A 16,976-nucleotide genomic window follows, 5' to 3' on the forward strand; every position below is an offset into this window, starting at 1 on the left:
TAAGTCTAATATCATATCATGTAAAATGGTGATATTTTGACAGTAATTTATTTTACAAAATAGAAGAATGTGTTATAAAGTGATATAACATGTTGATTATACTACATACAATATGAAATTTTGAAGATTAGGCGTACTTGACTCATTTTTTTTTTTTGAACTTAACTCATGTTCCGTCTTCAACTACATGTGTAAAAGAAAGAGTAAGCTAAAATTTGTTGTAACTAATTCATGTTAGATCTTTGCATTTTTGTATTAATTTTTTTAATTAATAAATTTGTTTAAGAAAGCTTTTTCTCCCTTTTCCAAATCTTTTTATATGTAAAGGGCCTATTTTTTTATTTTGCCCAAGGCCTCAAATTGGCTTGTACGGCCCTGCACATATGCCTATATTATATATGTGATTTGAATGAGAAAATAATTGAGCTTTTCAGTCTTTCTTATTTGACATCTCAATTTCAAGACAAACAAGGGAGGTATGCAAGGACGAAGGAATATAACGGACATGTATTAGAGTATGAACAAGGGCATTTCTGTAATTATCTTATATATAGGGCAAAATAGTAATTAACTGTTATAGTCAGTTACAATCTATTAGATGAGTTGTTTAGTTCGTTGTTATTACAATGCCTTTTTACTGCTTGTATATATAGTGATGTAACAGATATATTTTTGATTAATCAAAGATATCCTTCTTTTCACAATTCTCTCTTTGTAAAAACATGGTAATAGAATAAGCAAGCAAGTTAATGGAATGAATGATTTATTCCATTTCATGATCAAGTGTGTCAGCAAGGAATAGGAGAAAGAAGGGAATGCTACATTCATCAGTATAAGAAAGTAAAAGTTGATTGTCCAATCATTTGGAATACAATGAACCCGTTCATAAGGAATGTGAATCCTTTAATTTGTTGATCCCACTCCATGGCCTAGGAGTTTTTTTTTTCCATGAAATTTACAATGCAAGTTGGTTTTATTTATGTAATTTACATAACACAAATCCTTTCAGAAATTCCAAAACTTCAACTAATACAACGGATTTTTACCACTTTCGCAATTTAGTCTCTCAACTTTTTTTGAACTTTAGTCAAGCTTTATTTCACTATGTTGGACTCAAATCATTGGAAAACTTGTTTTTAAGATTTTCAAGACAAGTGAAGCCAATCTAGGTTATATAAGCTCATATATAAATGGTCCTTATGGTTGATAAAAAAAACTTTACGGTTTCGGTACAAACTTCTTTTTGTAATGACTCAGTCCTTTAGTTTGAATTTTGTTGCGGTTTTGGTTCCTAGTCTATGTAAAATGACGTCTTTGTTCCTATTATTGTTGCAGAGGTTGACCAGAGAAGGTTGGCAACACTGGCGGGACCTCTTCTAAGGTTCTCTTTGTTTCTTGTTTTCCTTGTTTCTCTTCCTCGGATGATTTCAAATGGCTTACGAAGAAGACCCCCACTACTCTCCCGTTTCATTTTGTTTGTTTTCAACAAATCAGGGAACAAAACATGTTTCAAATGGAGCCTCGTGTATTGATCATATTTTCTTGATTTCTGGTGTTTTCAATGGCATTTTTCATCTGATGAACTCCGTAGCAAATGTTTTCTACAGTTCTGGGCTTGATTTGCTTGCTTTTCAGGGTGCTTTATCTTTAATTGATCAGGTTTAATGCTATAAAAGATTTCACATTACAAAAACGCCCTTTTTGTTCTTAATAGTTTCTTCAAAATCAAAATCTGAGGCTACAATCAGATTTATCATCATTATTCCAACTCTCTTATTTAACCATTACCAGATAGCTCACCTGCTAAAGGAACTAGCTCCTCATAAGGGAGGTCCCAAGTTCTAATCTTGGAGGTTTCAGTCAGGAGTGGCTGAGGTTAATTTCAAGGCAAGACGTCTCTGTGTCTTCACCAAAATGGCAACAGGAAGAGGAAGGAGAATCACTGATTGGAGTAGGTGGAACCATTTCTGTAATTTACTATTACAAATGTAATCAACTATAATCTATTAAAACAATATCAGGTTCGAGCTAAAACACTATTATTATGATGATATAATTATTTGAGTTTGAGCCACAAATTAATATATATATATATATATATATATATATATATATATATATATATATATATATATATATATATATATATATATATAAGCAAGCAAAAATTTCGTACTAATAGACTCGGCTACACTTGTAACACCCATACCAAGCATGTAATTAATTAATTAGGCAGAGTTCCTTGCTGTGCAACTGGACCAGTATTCAGCTACAAGCTTGGAGAAGAAAGAATCAGTAGTCTCCAGTAGCTTTGAAGGCTCATCATACTCCACCATTTTTCCTGCAAATTAGTTTTGTTTATTTCATTTTGACATATATGCATATATAGTATAGACTATAGAAAACATCGAGGAGCATACATACCGAATGAGAGGACCATGACCTTGTCACTGTCTATGACTGTTGGAACTCTGTGAGCGACAGTTATGACAGTGCAAGTGGAGAATTCTTCCCTTATGATTTTCTGTAAAATGGCGTCTGTGGCTGAATCAATGGATGCAGTCGCTTCATCCAGCACCAGGATTTTGTTTCTTCTCAGTAAAACTCTTCCAAGACAAAACAGTTGTCTTTGCCCAGCACTCCAGTTCTCTCCTTCGTCGCTCACTGTGTCAAACAAACATATGATAAAGTTTTGATTTACCAAAAACACAATCACTAAACCCCAAAAAAGTTATATTAAAAGCTCATACATTCCATTCCTTCTCGGGCGATCAATCATACTAAATACTACCTTAAACTCTTTTTGTAATAGATTTGGTTGGTATGATTAAGGTCGACACACACACACCTGAGGAATCCAGCAAATGTGGAAGATTCATGATGGTAGTTTTAAGTTGACACTTGTCTAATGCCTGGAAATGGAAATCCATTAGAATAACCATGAACATTATTGAATACAAAACAAATAAAGATTATATAGATAGATGATTTGGTTACCTTCCATATGTCATCATCAGAATGAAGTCCTAGAGGGTCGAGGTTTGTTCGGATGCTGCCCTTAAAAAGGGTTGGTTCTTGGGGGATGACACTCAGTTTCATCCTGAGATCTTTAAGGCCAAGAGAGGAAATGTCAAGTCCATCAATAAGGATCCGACCACTATCAGCTTCAACCAAACGGAATAAGGCTGTTATGAGTGTTGTCTTCCCACTTCCTGTCCTTCCAACAATGCCTACTCTTTTCCCTTCTTCAAATGTGCAGCTGATACCTTTCAGTACTAGTGGTGCGTTTGGACGATACCTCAACTGAAACCACAAATTAAACATTTTAAAAAAACATGCATGTAGATGGAATTTGGAATAATATATAGACGAATCAGGTAATGGGTTTGGCTCAAAACATGATTAAAACAAGTTTTACCTTTAGATCCTGGAACTGTATCCTTCCCTTGGAAGGCCAAGATGAGGGTGGTCTATTGTTCTCCACAACTGCTGGTGGCTCTGATGGAATGTTCATAAACTGTTTGATCCGTTCTACTGAAATCACATAATTGGCCAAGCTACAATACCATCTAGTCAAGAACACTTGGGTACCCGTCAATGTCAGTGCATAAGAAAGAGATAGCCCAACCAAACCTATATAATTAAAAAGATTAATTCAACTATCCAGTTAATATATATATATATATATATATATATATATATATATATATATATATATATATATGTAATGTTGTCTATCAACAGCAGTGGCCAGTGGGAAGTGGAAATCACATGCCTGGAGGCACAAAACCCTTTGGTATGAAAACCAGGAGAAAACTAGCTGTGAACAAGGTCAGGTTCGAAAGGGCTTCTATTCTCAAAACCAACCATTCCAATGTTGCATTTGAGAAAATGAAACTACTTGCATCTCTATCCACTAGCCTCATATAATCCTTAAAAAACCTGTCTTGCATCTTGAATGCTCGTATTGTTGCCACTCCAAGTGACGTTTCAGATGCGTAATTCATCACAGGTGCTTTTGTGGTTCCATTGATTCTCATTAGTTCCCTTGCTGCTGGCTGATAATATCCCTGTCATTCTCAACAAGATATACTCGTGTTAACAAAGACTTCAGCTTTTATATGATTAAAAAAAAAGATATAAAGTATTCACCTGAACGTATTTTGAAGCCACAATACCGAAGATGGCTACAATAAGAACTTGCCATGTCACTGAAGCCATAATGAAAATCATACCAAGTAGTTCAATACCAGCAGCAAGCGAATACACAAACGCAAAGGGTATGTCAAAATCAATCACACTTTGATCAGATGAGGCCTGACACAAGATTGTAAATATGTTACCAAAAGGGTAGAAAAATAATTAATTAAATTTAGTTACCAAACAACTCTTTACCCTTGTAAGAATTCGTCCAACTGGAGTAGAATCAAAGAAGACCATGGGAGCACGTGTAATCGAATCGGTAAATTTAGTAAAGAATGATTTGGAGGCTTTTAATCCCAAAAGGGCAGCAAGCAGTGATCTCAGATACACAAAAAAGGTGCTAGAGGTTGAGAGCAAAGTGTAAACAACAATCAACATGATGTTAGTGATTTTAGGGATTTGAATACCAAATGCTAGCCAATAACTTGCTGCTGCTTGAAGAACAACAAAACTGGATTGGCTTAATACACACAAAGACAAGAGCCATAATCCTTTTGAGATGACAATGTAATCTAAGAAAGGCTTCCATCCAACATTTCCAATCTCCTTCTCTTCCTCTTCAGTCAACTGCACTCCTGTTACCAATTGCCCCTCACTGTTTCCTTTACTGAGATAACTTTTATTATCACTATTCTCCATGCCTGGTTTTAGTACTTCATTTTTGTTTTCAGAAGGCGAAGGCTCTAAACCTGTAATGGCATCTTTATGAGCATTCACAAGCTCTTCAAATGCTGTTCCTGCCATCAACAGCTCCTCATAGTTTCCTGATTGTGTAACTTGACCGTCTTTCATAACCTTAAAAGGGAAAGAAGAATCAAATACAAATCAAATGGTAAAATAGACTTAAAACCGATATATAATAAAGCCATCATGTGTAAGTAAATTTATAGACTTGTTATTCTGATTACCAGAATATTGTCAACAGATGAGAGAAACTCCACTTGATGAGTGACAAGAATGACGGTTTTCTTCTTTAAACAGGTCATAACACAATCCTGAAGCAAAAGATCCAGAAGTTTAATATCCAAAGATTAAGAGAGTAGCTAAACAGGACAAACTAATAACACCAATTTGATTTAAATTAACAAGTTGAAAATTTACATTAAAGAGAGTTGCTGATGTATGTGCATCTACAGCACTGAAAGGGTCATCAAGAAGATAGATGTCAGCATCATTGTAAACTGCTCGAGCAAGTTGAATCCTCTGTTTCTGTCCACCACTCATGTTAAGCCCTCTTTGTCCTATTTCTGTTAAATCTCCATGGTCAAAAGCTTCAATATCCTTATCCAAAGCACACGCCTTTATGGACTTTTCATATTTACTTCTCTCCATCGGCTTCCCATACAATATGTTATCTTGAATTGTCCCGCTTTGAATCCAAGATGTTTGACTAACATACGCGATTGAACCAGATACACCCACCTGGAAAAGCAAAAAAAAAAAACAAAAATGACACTCAACTTCATATAAAATTACAATGATTTTATAAAAGAAATTAAAAATGAGTTTGTGAACTTACTGTTCCTGATGTTTTGGATATTTCTCCAAGTATAGCATATAGCAAAGATGACTTTCCAGCACCAACTGACCCACAAACTGCAACTTTTTGCCCATGCTTCACTTCAAGATTTACATTTTGAAGAGTTGGAATGGGTGATTCCGGTTCCCAAGTGAAATTCCCATTCTGGATTATGATAGCATCATCATGGGAACTTTCAAGTTCTTGGTCTCTTTCCATTCTGTTATCTTTAAGTTCATCGTCAACTAAGAAAGAATTGATCCGGTCAAGGGATACTTTGACCTGGATTAATGCAGAAAGTGCATCAGGGAAAACCCTCGCGGGCTCCGCCATACTCCTTAATGCTGCCAAAATTGTAAAAATAGTGGCAGCATCTAAAGGAGCACTCTTCAAAATCACGCATCCAAAAAATACAAATGAAGAAACGAGTGTTGGTGACATCCAATACAAAACCGTGCCATATGCTTTCTTGAATTGAATATCTCTAAGCCAATGGAATTCAGTTTCTCTACAAGATTCAATTAATTTCTTGAATTTTTCTTCCCAAGATTGTAACTTTATGACCTTCATGTTGTTTAAGATCTCAGAAGTGGATCTCAATCTTTTATCCTGAGCTACCATAAGCTCCAACTGACTGTTTTGAATAGCTTTTGCAAATGGAATATTAAGAAGCCCGCATATTAAAAGGGGTACTAAACCAGGAAGAACACCTACCCCTACTACAGAGAACAAGACACCAATAGCAAGAAATAGTTGGAGGAAACATGACCACCCTATATGAAACCACATAGGAAAATCACCCATTCTGTAAGCATCAACTGCTATGTAATTTACAACTTCCCCTGTCGAATGCCTTCTCCTTCCTAGAACAGAAAGCTTGAGTTGCTTCTCATAGACTGCCACCATTAAAGCAGATCTCATCCTCATACCAGTTCTTCTTGCATTAAAGAAAAACTGTCGGTGAGTTAATGACTCTACTACCTTTACTACAATCAAACACCCTACTAACAAGAGTCCATGATGTAGATCTTGTGTGTCACTTTTGGAGTAGTCAACAAAGGCATAGAGTAACAATGGGCTAATGACAACAGATAGAGTCCTAAGAAAGATACAAAGTCCTGATAAAACCATCTCTAGGAAATAAACTTTGGCTAATGATTTAGGAACCAAGTTACCATTGTTTGTGGTCTTTTCCTTCTGAAGTGAATCCCATGCCTTGGTGAATTTCTCATGGGCTGTGGATGATTGGTCTACGGATGCTAGAGATGGAATATCTTCAAGAACTAATGGTTTTCTATAACCTAATGCAAGCAATGAGTTCACCCAAGAAAATACCAATTTACTGAGAAAACTTGGCTCTTCCAGTTGGCTTGTATGCCCTTCTTCCTGTGTTTCATCAACCAATAAGGGCTCTGATAACGTCTGGTTTGACGTTTGTTGGTTGACAAAGTGTTTTATGTTTCTTAAAGTACATAAAAAAAGCAAGAAGCTAGCAACCCATTCCATCAAAACCAAGATGCTTATGCTCTGTTTATCTGCCAAACACATGATGTTCACAACAGAAATTGACACGAAAAAGAAAACCCACCAAACAGAAGCCAGAATCGTCATTGGTGAGAATCTTTCTACAAGCAATGAAACCATCAAAGATACCCAAACAAAAGCTCTAGCAATCAAAACCCACCAACTCCATTGAGGGGTTTTAGCAGTTGCCTCCCATAAACCAGCAATAGCATATGCAACACAAGTAAGAAGACAACAAAATGCAACTGAGAGTGATATCCAATCACTTCTTCCCCTGAATCTGTTGGTGTTACTTTTCCTAAGATAACTTACGAGTAGCAAAAGGTAGAAGATAAAGACAAACGCCAAGTTGAAGATGTCTGAAATACTTATTTGTGTGGCTGGTGAAAGCAAATCAAAATCACCCCCTGTCCATAAACTAATAGTTAGCAGCTGCATCAACAATGTTAGAAATTATGGTAATGAGGTGACAATCAATTAATCAAATCTTAATGAATATTCATATAGATTAATCAGCAGAGTTGAATTGCAGCAATTTTGGATGTTTATGTGTGGATGTAGGTAAAACACGCAATGAAAATCGCAAGTCATATAAACAAACACAATCAAGACATCACAATTATCTCCATAAACAATTGATGCTAGTTAGCGAAATTAAACATAGTCAAAAAACGGAGAGCGAAGATGAAGGTACCAAGTAAAATTCTCATAGGAGCCATTGAATATCTCCGATCCAACAATTTCTTCAAATTTCAATCCGCCATTGACAACCACCACCACCACTAGTAGCACAAATACATGAACCTCACGTTCGATTAGTAGAAGTAGCACATGATCAGGTACTCGTGTGGTGAATTGATTTAGCAAGTTCGGCCGAGAAGAAGACAAATGCATTACGCATGTATCATGTCAAAAATTCATGGTGGTAGGAAAGACACCTACAGATAAATTCCAAAAGGAAAATGACGAATCGATGACAGCAGCATTCTTCCCCTATCAGATATGTCAGAATTTTCCCCAAGTTTTTGGCTTCTTCCAATTAGGTCTCATTTGCACGCCGCTTCCGCTATCGTCTTGTTAGATAAGAACAGCTGGATGAATAACATTCATAGCCATCATGTCAATCGTCTGAGCATGGAGAAAACAAGTTTTCACCGATTTCTTACTCCAACCGACGTCGTCGTCTTCTCAATCAGTGTGCATGAAAACATGCGTTCGCTGTTTTTTTCCTCTTTTTTGATTCCATGTCTGCTTCAGTAGAAATTTGCACAGACGCCAGTCCTATGATGAATACTATTGGCATTACTATGGCTGTATGACAGGAATAAAATGATTATGTTGATAAAAAATATGAATAAATTATGTTGTTAAAAACAACTAAATTATTTTAATTATGAAATAATAGTTTTTGAAGTAATGTAAAATGTTGATATTAAATAGGGTGTTATTACAGTACTCTTATTCACATAAATCATCAAATCATAATCATAATAAATACATAAACACTATTAAATTCTCTATACAAAGCAACTTTGGATACATATAAAATTTCCTATTAAATATTATCGTTATTTATATCAATGATGGAATATAATTAAGAAAATAAAAATTTGAGTTAAATTTTGTTAAAACAAATATTTATTTTAGAATTATATGATTTTAATGGCATCACCTCATAGTTGTGTATAATTTTCGATGTAAATTTATTTAAATTATTAATTAATTTAAATTTTTGATTATTTTTAATTTACCGTGATGTTTTTAAAATGTCAAATCATTATTAACAACTTAATATAATTTCTACTTCTATAAGAATTTTCTTTTATGATGTTTAACATTTTAATTAACAAATGAGGTCTAAAGTTCAATAAATAAGATTTAGTTTTTAAATCTTGCACGATCTGATCAAAGTATTGTTAGTGGTTTATGATCTACTATCGGTGTAATGTGACCTGGGATCAAGTGGGATGGACCTTGAGAGGATATTGTTTATCTTTTTTATGAAGTATTTGGTCGTAACCTCTGATAATCAAAATCCTTGAACATTTACTAAATAGAAGTGTGTTGTAAACGAGTTGAGATAAGCTTGAGCTCAACTCAACAACGCTAGGATAAGCTCAAACTCGATTAATGTAACATTTTAAATTTCGGATTTTATTGTATAATTGTTATGTTAGAAAATAAATAACTTTATGAAATGATATACAAAATTTATGGATTATTAATACGAAAACAAGATGCTCTACTATAATGTTGTATCTCGTTTTTAAAACAAGACCCCATTTGCTGCACATGGGTAGAAGGAAGCCTTCCTTAAAAGACAAATTGTATATCATAGTCCCTCAACTGCTTTCTCTCTGTGTCAGGTTGATCGAATATTTGATAAATTAAAATATTAAATATTCAAATGAAAAATTTACATAATTTATTATGAATTAAATGATGATAGCACCAAAGACCGAATACAAGATCTGAGATCTTTAACATTTTTGATGACCACTTCTATTTTCTAACCATCATCCATTGATATCATTTGAGAAACTTGGATTTTCGATAAAGGTACACATTATCACAATCTTTTTCAAGTTATGTATTAAAATAACAAAAAAAAGAAAAATAAGTTATATATATTACACTACAAAACAGTACAATCTTTATTCAAAATAGTTCGATTATTAACAAATTTTTATTTTTTAAAGTATGCATGTGCGAAGCGCATGGGAATATATGGGTTTGTAGTTTTTTCTTAACTTTTATACGACTTTAGTTTATTATATGCTATAGCCCAACAACTCCCACTTAAATTCGATTATTTAATTAATCATTTATTTTTATATGGTTGTTAAGATGACATACTCTATTTTCTATAAGATTGGGAGGAATGGTCTCGAATGCACCGAACTCCACCTCAGCCAAACATAGTTTGGCCACTAAACTCGGCATGCCGAGTTCATGGCTCGGTGTTCATCGACCCCACGTCGGATTTGCCGACCGATGCCCACTCCCACTCTGTGAAGCTTAAGGTACTAAGTTATTTCAGAGATTATTAATGGTTTGATTTTATGTTTGATTTTGAACGATTAAAGGTAGGTTTGCCCTGGATTTTTGAAAGCTTTAACAAAAATTTTGAATAAAAAGAAAAAAGTTCTATTCTAAAGTATAAAATTTTAACTTTTACTTTAAACAAAAATATCATTGTTAGGGACAGGATCTTTGAATCATATTAAGAATCCTTAAATATTTCTGAAGACTCGGGATCCTTAAATATATCTCAGGATCCTGATTATTACCACTAATATTTCTAACACTTATAATGGCTATATTTTCCTTTATTTTCGTCACATGTGCAGAATTAGTCAACACAACACACATTCTCAACGGAAAGTCACTTTAATTGAGCTTAAGATCCGGGGATACTAAGTTAAACAACATGTAAATACCTGTTCAAGGAGGATCCCGAAAATTGGACTTGTTGATTAGCTTAGACTATAAATAACACTTGTAAATCACACACTAGATAGACGATTAGCTCCACTATTACACTTGTACTCGTATCACCTTCATCATCTTTGTAATTTTAGTTTTAAATCAATAAAACACATCAAGGCAGATGATCATTATCACCTCCCAATGTTTTATGTTGGAGATCCTATAAATGATCAAGGGTTTTCCTTGTAATTCACTTGTCTTACTTTGATCATTATTTTACACTTACATTGCACTAACACCACAGCCTTTCATACAATTTGGTCGAATTACACTTGATTAATTTTTGACCAAAACAATTTGGCGCCCACCGTGGGGTCGTGGTGTTCATAATCGTTAGAGAATCATGTCTACCCAACCGACCTTATCCACTTCCTCCATTCCTCCCATTTCCTCCAAAAATCTTCCTCCACCCCCAGGTGGAGCTCCCAAGAAAACCTTAGAATCACCGAAGAAAAACACCTCTCTAGTCGCTACCCAAGGATTTTAAGACCCTCTTGTATTGATTTCCAATAACGAAATCTTCGCTATGATGAAGAGATCGGAACGACAAGTCACTCAGCAGCAGCAGGACAACAAGACGATACTCAAGTAAATGGAGAAAATGAGGGCAGAGATCCACAGGCCTCAAGAAGCAGCACCCTCGATCTTGCAGCCCAAGATCCTGAACTTTGACAATACGGGATCCTCGACAAACCACCGCGAGATAGGATCCTCGACACCAGCCTCTGCTCCTACTTGGGGTGCAACTCCAAAAGAGCAAGCGCATACGACCCGAGATCCCGGCGAAACCTTCGTCACTACCGATAACAAGGATCCCGGTAACTTTGTCAATAGTAATACCTTTACTACTAACTCTATGGGCGTTGATGCAGGAATGAGCCCGACCATGGCTAAAGAACTTCAACGACTGTGACAAATGATCTAAGGCGTACCCGGAGTAGTCCAACCTATACCGGAAGTCTCCCCAACAAGCCACAAGATCTCAAGATTCTCTCCTGCGATGACTGACACCAAGGTCCCAAAGTGCTTCCAAACTCCAAGCATGAAGCCTTATGATGGGACCACGTGTAACAATTGGTAATTTCAGGTCAGAATGCGCCGACCAAACAACTGCAATAAAATTATTATATTATGAACCAAGAATAAAATAATGGAATGATAAAATATATGTGAGACATTTTAATTTATAACCACTTTCCAAATATCTCAACTTGTTAAAAAGCTTGTCTAACGATGCAAAATTTTGGAATTTTCTTATTATTATATAAATACGGTTTGAGAAGACTAATGTGTGATAAATTAAACATCACAAACACAACGCTAACTAATTTATTGTCAAAATAAACCATTAATAGTGCTTAAAAATAAATAAATGTCATTTCTTTAAAAAGAGGAGACATTTCTATTTTATTGCAAATTATATAAATTTACACTAGCTTAAATAAGCCATCTCACTACATATATACTATTAAGGCACATGGATAAATTACATTTAATTTATAGTATTTATTTTATATGTAAATAACTAGTCAATAGTTTACCGATTCTATCTCCTGTTTTAGCTCCTAGTTAATTGTTGTATTCTGGCTATAAAGCCATCTCTGTAACATTGATTTCATTTATTAAAAATAGAAATACATATTCAGTATACCTTGATATGGTATCAGAGCCCATAATTGCTCTCACGAGTTGATCCCACACTTCCGCCTCATCTTTTTCTTGTCTCTCGGTCTCACACACACGATGGCCAAAACAATTATTCAAGTCACTGCTGCTACTCACTTTCCAATCAAACTCACCGCCAACAATTTTCCTGTCTGGCGACGACAGGTTGAAGCTACTTTAATCGGACTAGATCTCGATTCATTCATCACTGGTGACCAGCCACCTCCGAGCAAACACTTGAATGACAAAGACAGCTCCGCGTCAAAAACGAATCCAGAGTATCTCATCTGGTATCGTCAAGATCAGACTATCATCAGTGCCATTCTTGGCTGCTGTTCAGACTCAATTCAGCCTTTAATCTCATCTGCTACCACATCCAAAGAAGTCTGGGAACGCCTCACTACCAGTTTTGCCAGCGCCTCTCGATCTAGGGTTATATCCCTAAAATCGAAACTTGTTAAAAATCCAAAGGGGGATCGATCAATTGCTGAGTTTCTTCAAGATATGAGGTCAATTGCTGATGACCTAGCTCTCGCACAGAGCCCTGTTTCAGAGGAAGACTTACTGGTTCACATCCTCTCCCAACTAGTACGACACCATCGTAGCTGCCATCAAAATCAGAGAAAACCCACTTTCTTATTCTGAACTATTTGATAAATTACAAGACTTTGAGCGAGCCCTAAAAGAGCACACAATCTCTACTACTCCGGTAGTCACCACTGTTGATTACACTGCTCGCCAATCTAATTGTTCCCATGGAAGATCAGACAACTCCAACTACCAACGTGGCAGCTTCAAAAATCGCTCCTCTACTCAGCAGCAACGTGGACCCACAAATCGCCCCAACTGGTCCTCCAATACTAGTAGTAATCGACAGCCCAAATCCAACACTTTTTGTCAATTCTGTAATATATCAGGTCATATGACCTCTGAGTGCCGAAAGCTGGCCAGATTTCTTCGAGAAAACAATGTGGTTCTCACTAATCTGCAGCAAGCTCCACCAGTAGCAAATGTAACCATGACAGGCTCTTCTACTGTGTCTCCACCCTGGTTGTTTGACAGTGGTGCATCCAATCATGTTACAGGTGACCGATCCAACCTCCAAAGTGTATCAGATTATGGTGGCCCAGATGAAATAGTTCTTGGGAATGGTAAAACTTTAAACATTTCCCACACTGGCTCTACACACATACACACATCATCTAAAACACTTAATCTTCCTAATGTATTATGTGTTCCACAGCTGAAAAAGAATCTTATTTCTGTTGCAAAGTTATGTAAAACTAACTGGGTTTCTGTTGAATTTTTTCCCCATTATTTTCTTGTGAAGGATCTTCGCACGGGGGTGCTTCTCATGCGGGGGGAGAACTTTGAAGATGTTTATTATGCACAGCCGTCATCTAATCCACAACTCCACTTCACCATCAAAACAGCCTCCTGTCACTGGCATCACACCCTCGGTCATCCATCCACCAAAGTGTTTAAGTGTCTATTGTCTAAGTTAGGTCTTAATTCTGCAATTTCCAATATGCATTGTTCATCTTGTTTAGTCAATAAAAGTCATAAATTGCCTTTTGGCTCCAACTCCTTTGTTGTCTCTAAACCTTTACAATTATTATACACAGATGTATGGGGCCCTGTTCAAACCTCAGTTGACAAATTCAGCTATTATGTCATTTTTGTTGACTATTTCTCCAAATATGTGTGGTTTTATCCCATGAAAAAGAAATCAGATGTTGCCACTATCTTTCCTCAATTCAAAACACTTGTTGAAAATTTCCTTCAAACACCCATCATATCCTTATTCAGTGACAATGGAGGTGAATACATTGGTCTCACCTCCTTTCTTCAAACACATGGCATTTCTCACTACACTACCCCACCCCACACCCCTGAACAAAATGGAATTGCGGAAAGGCGTCATCGCCACATCGTTGAAACCGGGTTATCTCTTCTTCATTATGCCAAACTTCCGTTAACATTCTGGTCCCATGCCTTTGAAACCGCCGTATACCTCATAAACAGATTACCTACCTCCACGCTCCAAAATCTCACTCCATTTTATCGATTATTCGGTCAAACTCCAAATTACACCAAACTCAAGCCATTTGGCTGCTTATGCTACCCTTGGTTGCGTCCCTATACCACTTCAAAACTGCAACCACGCTCTACCCCTTGCCTATTCCTTGGTTACTCAACTTCAAAATCTGCTTACAAATGCTATGATCCCCAAAATTACCGACTATACCATTCCCGCCATGTTCAGTTCATCGATGATCAATTCCCATCTCTCTCTCCCTCCGATCTATCCTTACCTACACCTGATCAGTTTGCTGCCACTTCTACTCCTCCTTCCACAGCCACCGTACCTACAACAACAACCACTCCCAACACCGACTTACCACCTCATACACTCATCTCCACTATATTAAAACCCTCACAACAATCTGGCTCTGTTCCTCCTGAACCACCCTCTCTGCCACAGCAACCATTATCACAGCCACCATCTCCCACCTCCAGTCCCAATCCCTCGGTTACCATCCCATCCACTCCTATCTCCTTAACATCACCCACATCAGCCCACTCACCTACTCCTCCTCCAACCCAAAATTCACCAACCTCACCTCCATCAAATACTATACTCACTCCAGTCAACTCACCCTCCCATATCACCCGACCACGAAAGAAAAACTCTAGATATTTCAATGAATCCTTTGTTAATAACACCACACTTCATCCTATTCCCACAACAATTGAACCAACTACACATAATCAAGCCCTAAAAGATCCAAAGTGGCGACATGCAATGGATCAAGAATTCAATGCTCTTATGCAAAATGGAACTTGGGAATTAGTTCCTCCTGACAGCCACACTCCTATCGGTTGTAAGTGGGTTTTTCGAGTCAAAAGAAATCCAGATGGCACAATCTCCAAATACAAAGCTCGTTTAGTAGCAAAAGGTTTTCTTCAACAACATGGCAAAGACTATTTTGATACTTTTAGTCCAGTTGCTAAACCCGTCACCATTCGTGTTATCCTTTCTCTTGCACTCTCTCATAACTGGACCCTTCACCAACTTGATGTCAACAACGCCTTTTTACATGGTACACTTCACGAAGAAGTCTTCATGACTCAACCCCCTGGTTTTATTCATCCAGACTACCCTAAACATGTATGCAAACTTCGCAAATCCCTCTATGGCCTAAAACAAGCCCCACGGGCTTGGTACACAGAACTCACTACATTTCTTCTTTCTTATGGTTTTCGAAAATCCCAAGCTGATGCTTCCCTGTTTATCTACAACCACCAAAACATCTCTTGTTTCTTTATGGTCTATGTCGATGACATAGTCCTCACTGGCAACAACAATTCCTTCATTGACACCTTCATCAAATCTCTGTCTACCCGATTCTCTCTAAAAGATTTGGGACCCCTACATCACTTTCTTGGCATTGAAGTTATTCCCACGTCTAATGGTCTTTTCCTCTCTCAACATCGTCATATCCAAAACCTTCTAACCCAATTTCACATGGATGGTGCTAAAGACGTGGCTTCCCCTCTAAACTCTTCCCAAGTTCTCCACCCCATTGATGGGTCACCAAGCGTGGATCCAACACCGTACCGCAAACTGGTAGGCTCTCTTCAATATCTTGCCTTTACACGACCTGATGTGTCTTTTGCCATTAATCGGTTGGCCCAATTCATGCACTCTCCTACTGAAAATCATTGGCAAGCTCTCAAACGGGTTCTACGGTATCTCAAGGGCACAATTCATCACGGGTTATTTTTCAAACGAGGGTCTCCTTTGAACTTAACAGCATTTTCGGATTCAGATTGGGGAGGTATACTACATGGAGGTCGTTCTACTACTGCTTATATCTTATATTTGGGGTCCAATATTATCTCCTGGAAATCGTCAAGACAAAAATCTGTCTCAAGGTCCTCAACTGAGGCAGAATACAAAGCATTGGCTAATGCGGCTTCTGAAATTTCATGGGTGCAGCACCTACTTCAAGATCTTGGTATTTCTCCATCTACACCACCCACCTTATTTTGTGATAACACAGGAGCCACATATCTTTGTGCCAACCCAGTTTACCATTCACGCATGAAACATGTTGCATTGGATTACCATTTTGTCCGAGAAAAAGTCACAGCTGGTACATTAAAAGTTCTGCATGTTCACTCCAACGATCAACTTGCTGATGCCCTTACAAAACCACTCAGTCGCGGTCCATTTCTTCGGTTAAGATCCAAGATTGGAGTCTCCGATGGATCCTCCATCTTGCGGGGGCGTATTAAGGCACATGGATAAATTACATTTAATTTATAGTATTTATTTTATATGTAAATAACTAGTCAATAGTTTACCGATTCTATCTCCTGTTTTAGCTCCTAGTTAATTGTTGTATTCTGGCTATAAAGCCATCTCTGTAACATTGATTTCATTTATTAAAAATAGAAATACATATTCAGTATACCTTGATATATACTAGTTATGGATTAAAAGACCCATGCTCACCTACTTTATAAAAAGTAAATCCTACGTATACCAATTCTATATAATTGGAGAAAA

General features: G+C 36.8%; 1 protein-coding gene and 1 long non-coding RNA gene across 2 annotated transcripts; one reads left to right on the forward strand and one right to left on the reverse strand.

Annotated features, from left to right (window-relative positions):
• Positions 1-2,148: 2,148 nt before the first annotated feature.
• On the reverse strand, positions 2,149-8,540 carry LOC145144756 (ABC transporter C family member 8-like). Its single transcript, XM_079074889.1, has 12 exons — positions 7,941-8,540; positions 5,723-7,653; positions 5,305-5,625; positions 5,112-5,198; positions 4,396-4,998; positions 4,153-4,317; positions 3,776-4,070; positions 3,419-3,633; positions 2,998-3,303; positions 2,849-2,912; positions 2,425-2,664; positions 2,149-2,341 (listed from the first exon to the last, which is right to left on the reverse strand). Exons 1-12 carry the CDS (start codon positions 7,963-7,965, stop codon positions 2,229-2,231), a joined length of 4,365 nt encoding a protein of 1,454 aa, XP_078931015.1. The 5' UTR covers positions 7,966-8,540; the 3' UTR covers positions 2,149-2,228.
• A 1,186-nt stretch (positions 8,541-9,726) lies between these two features.
• Positions 9,727-10,800, forward strand: LOC145105032 (uncharacterized). Its single transcript, XR_013707214.1, has 3 exons — positions 9,727-9,805; positions 10,118-10,269; positions 10,597-10,800. It is a non-coding gene; the product is annotated as an uncharacterized LOC145105032 (long non-coding RNA).
• Positions 10,801-16,976: the final 6,176 nt, after the last annotated feature.

Source organism: Lactuca virosa, chromosome 1 (assembly GCF_052849685.1).
Source record: "Lactuca virosa cultivar CGN04683 chromosome 1, Lactuca_virosa_CGN04683_v6, whole genome shotgun sequence".
NCBI classification, from domain to species: Eukaryota; Viridiplantae; Streptophyta; class Magnoliopsida; order Asterales; family Asteraceae; genus Lactuca; species Lactuca virosa.

Coding starts and splice junctions, on each gene's coding strand:
- LOC145144756 (XM_079074889.1), bottom strand. CDS start 7,965: ATGGCTCCTATGAGAATTTTACTTG. Junction 5,199..5,304: donor CATCAGCAACTCTCTTTAAT/GTAAATTTTCAA, acceptor CTTTTGCTTCAG/GATTGTGTTATGACCTGTTT. Junction 4,071..4,152: donor TGGCTTCAAAATACGTTCAG/GTGAATACTTTA, acceptor TGAGAATGACAG/GGATATTATCAGCCAGCAGC.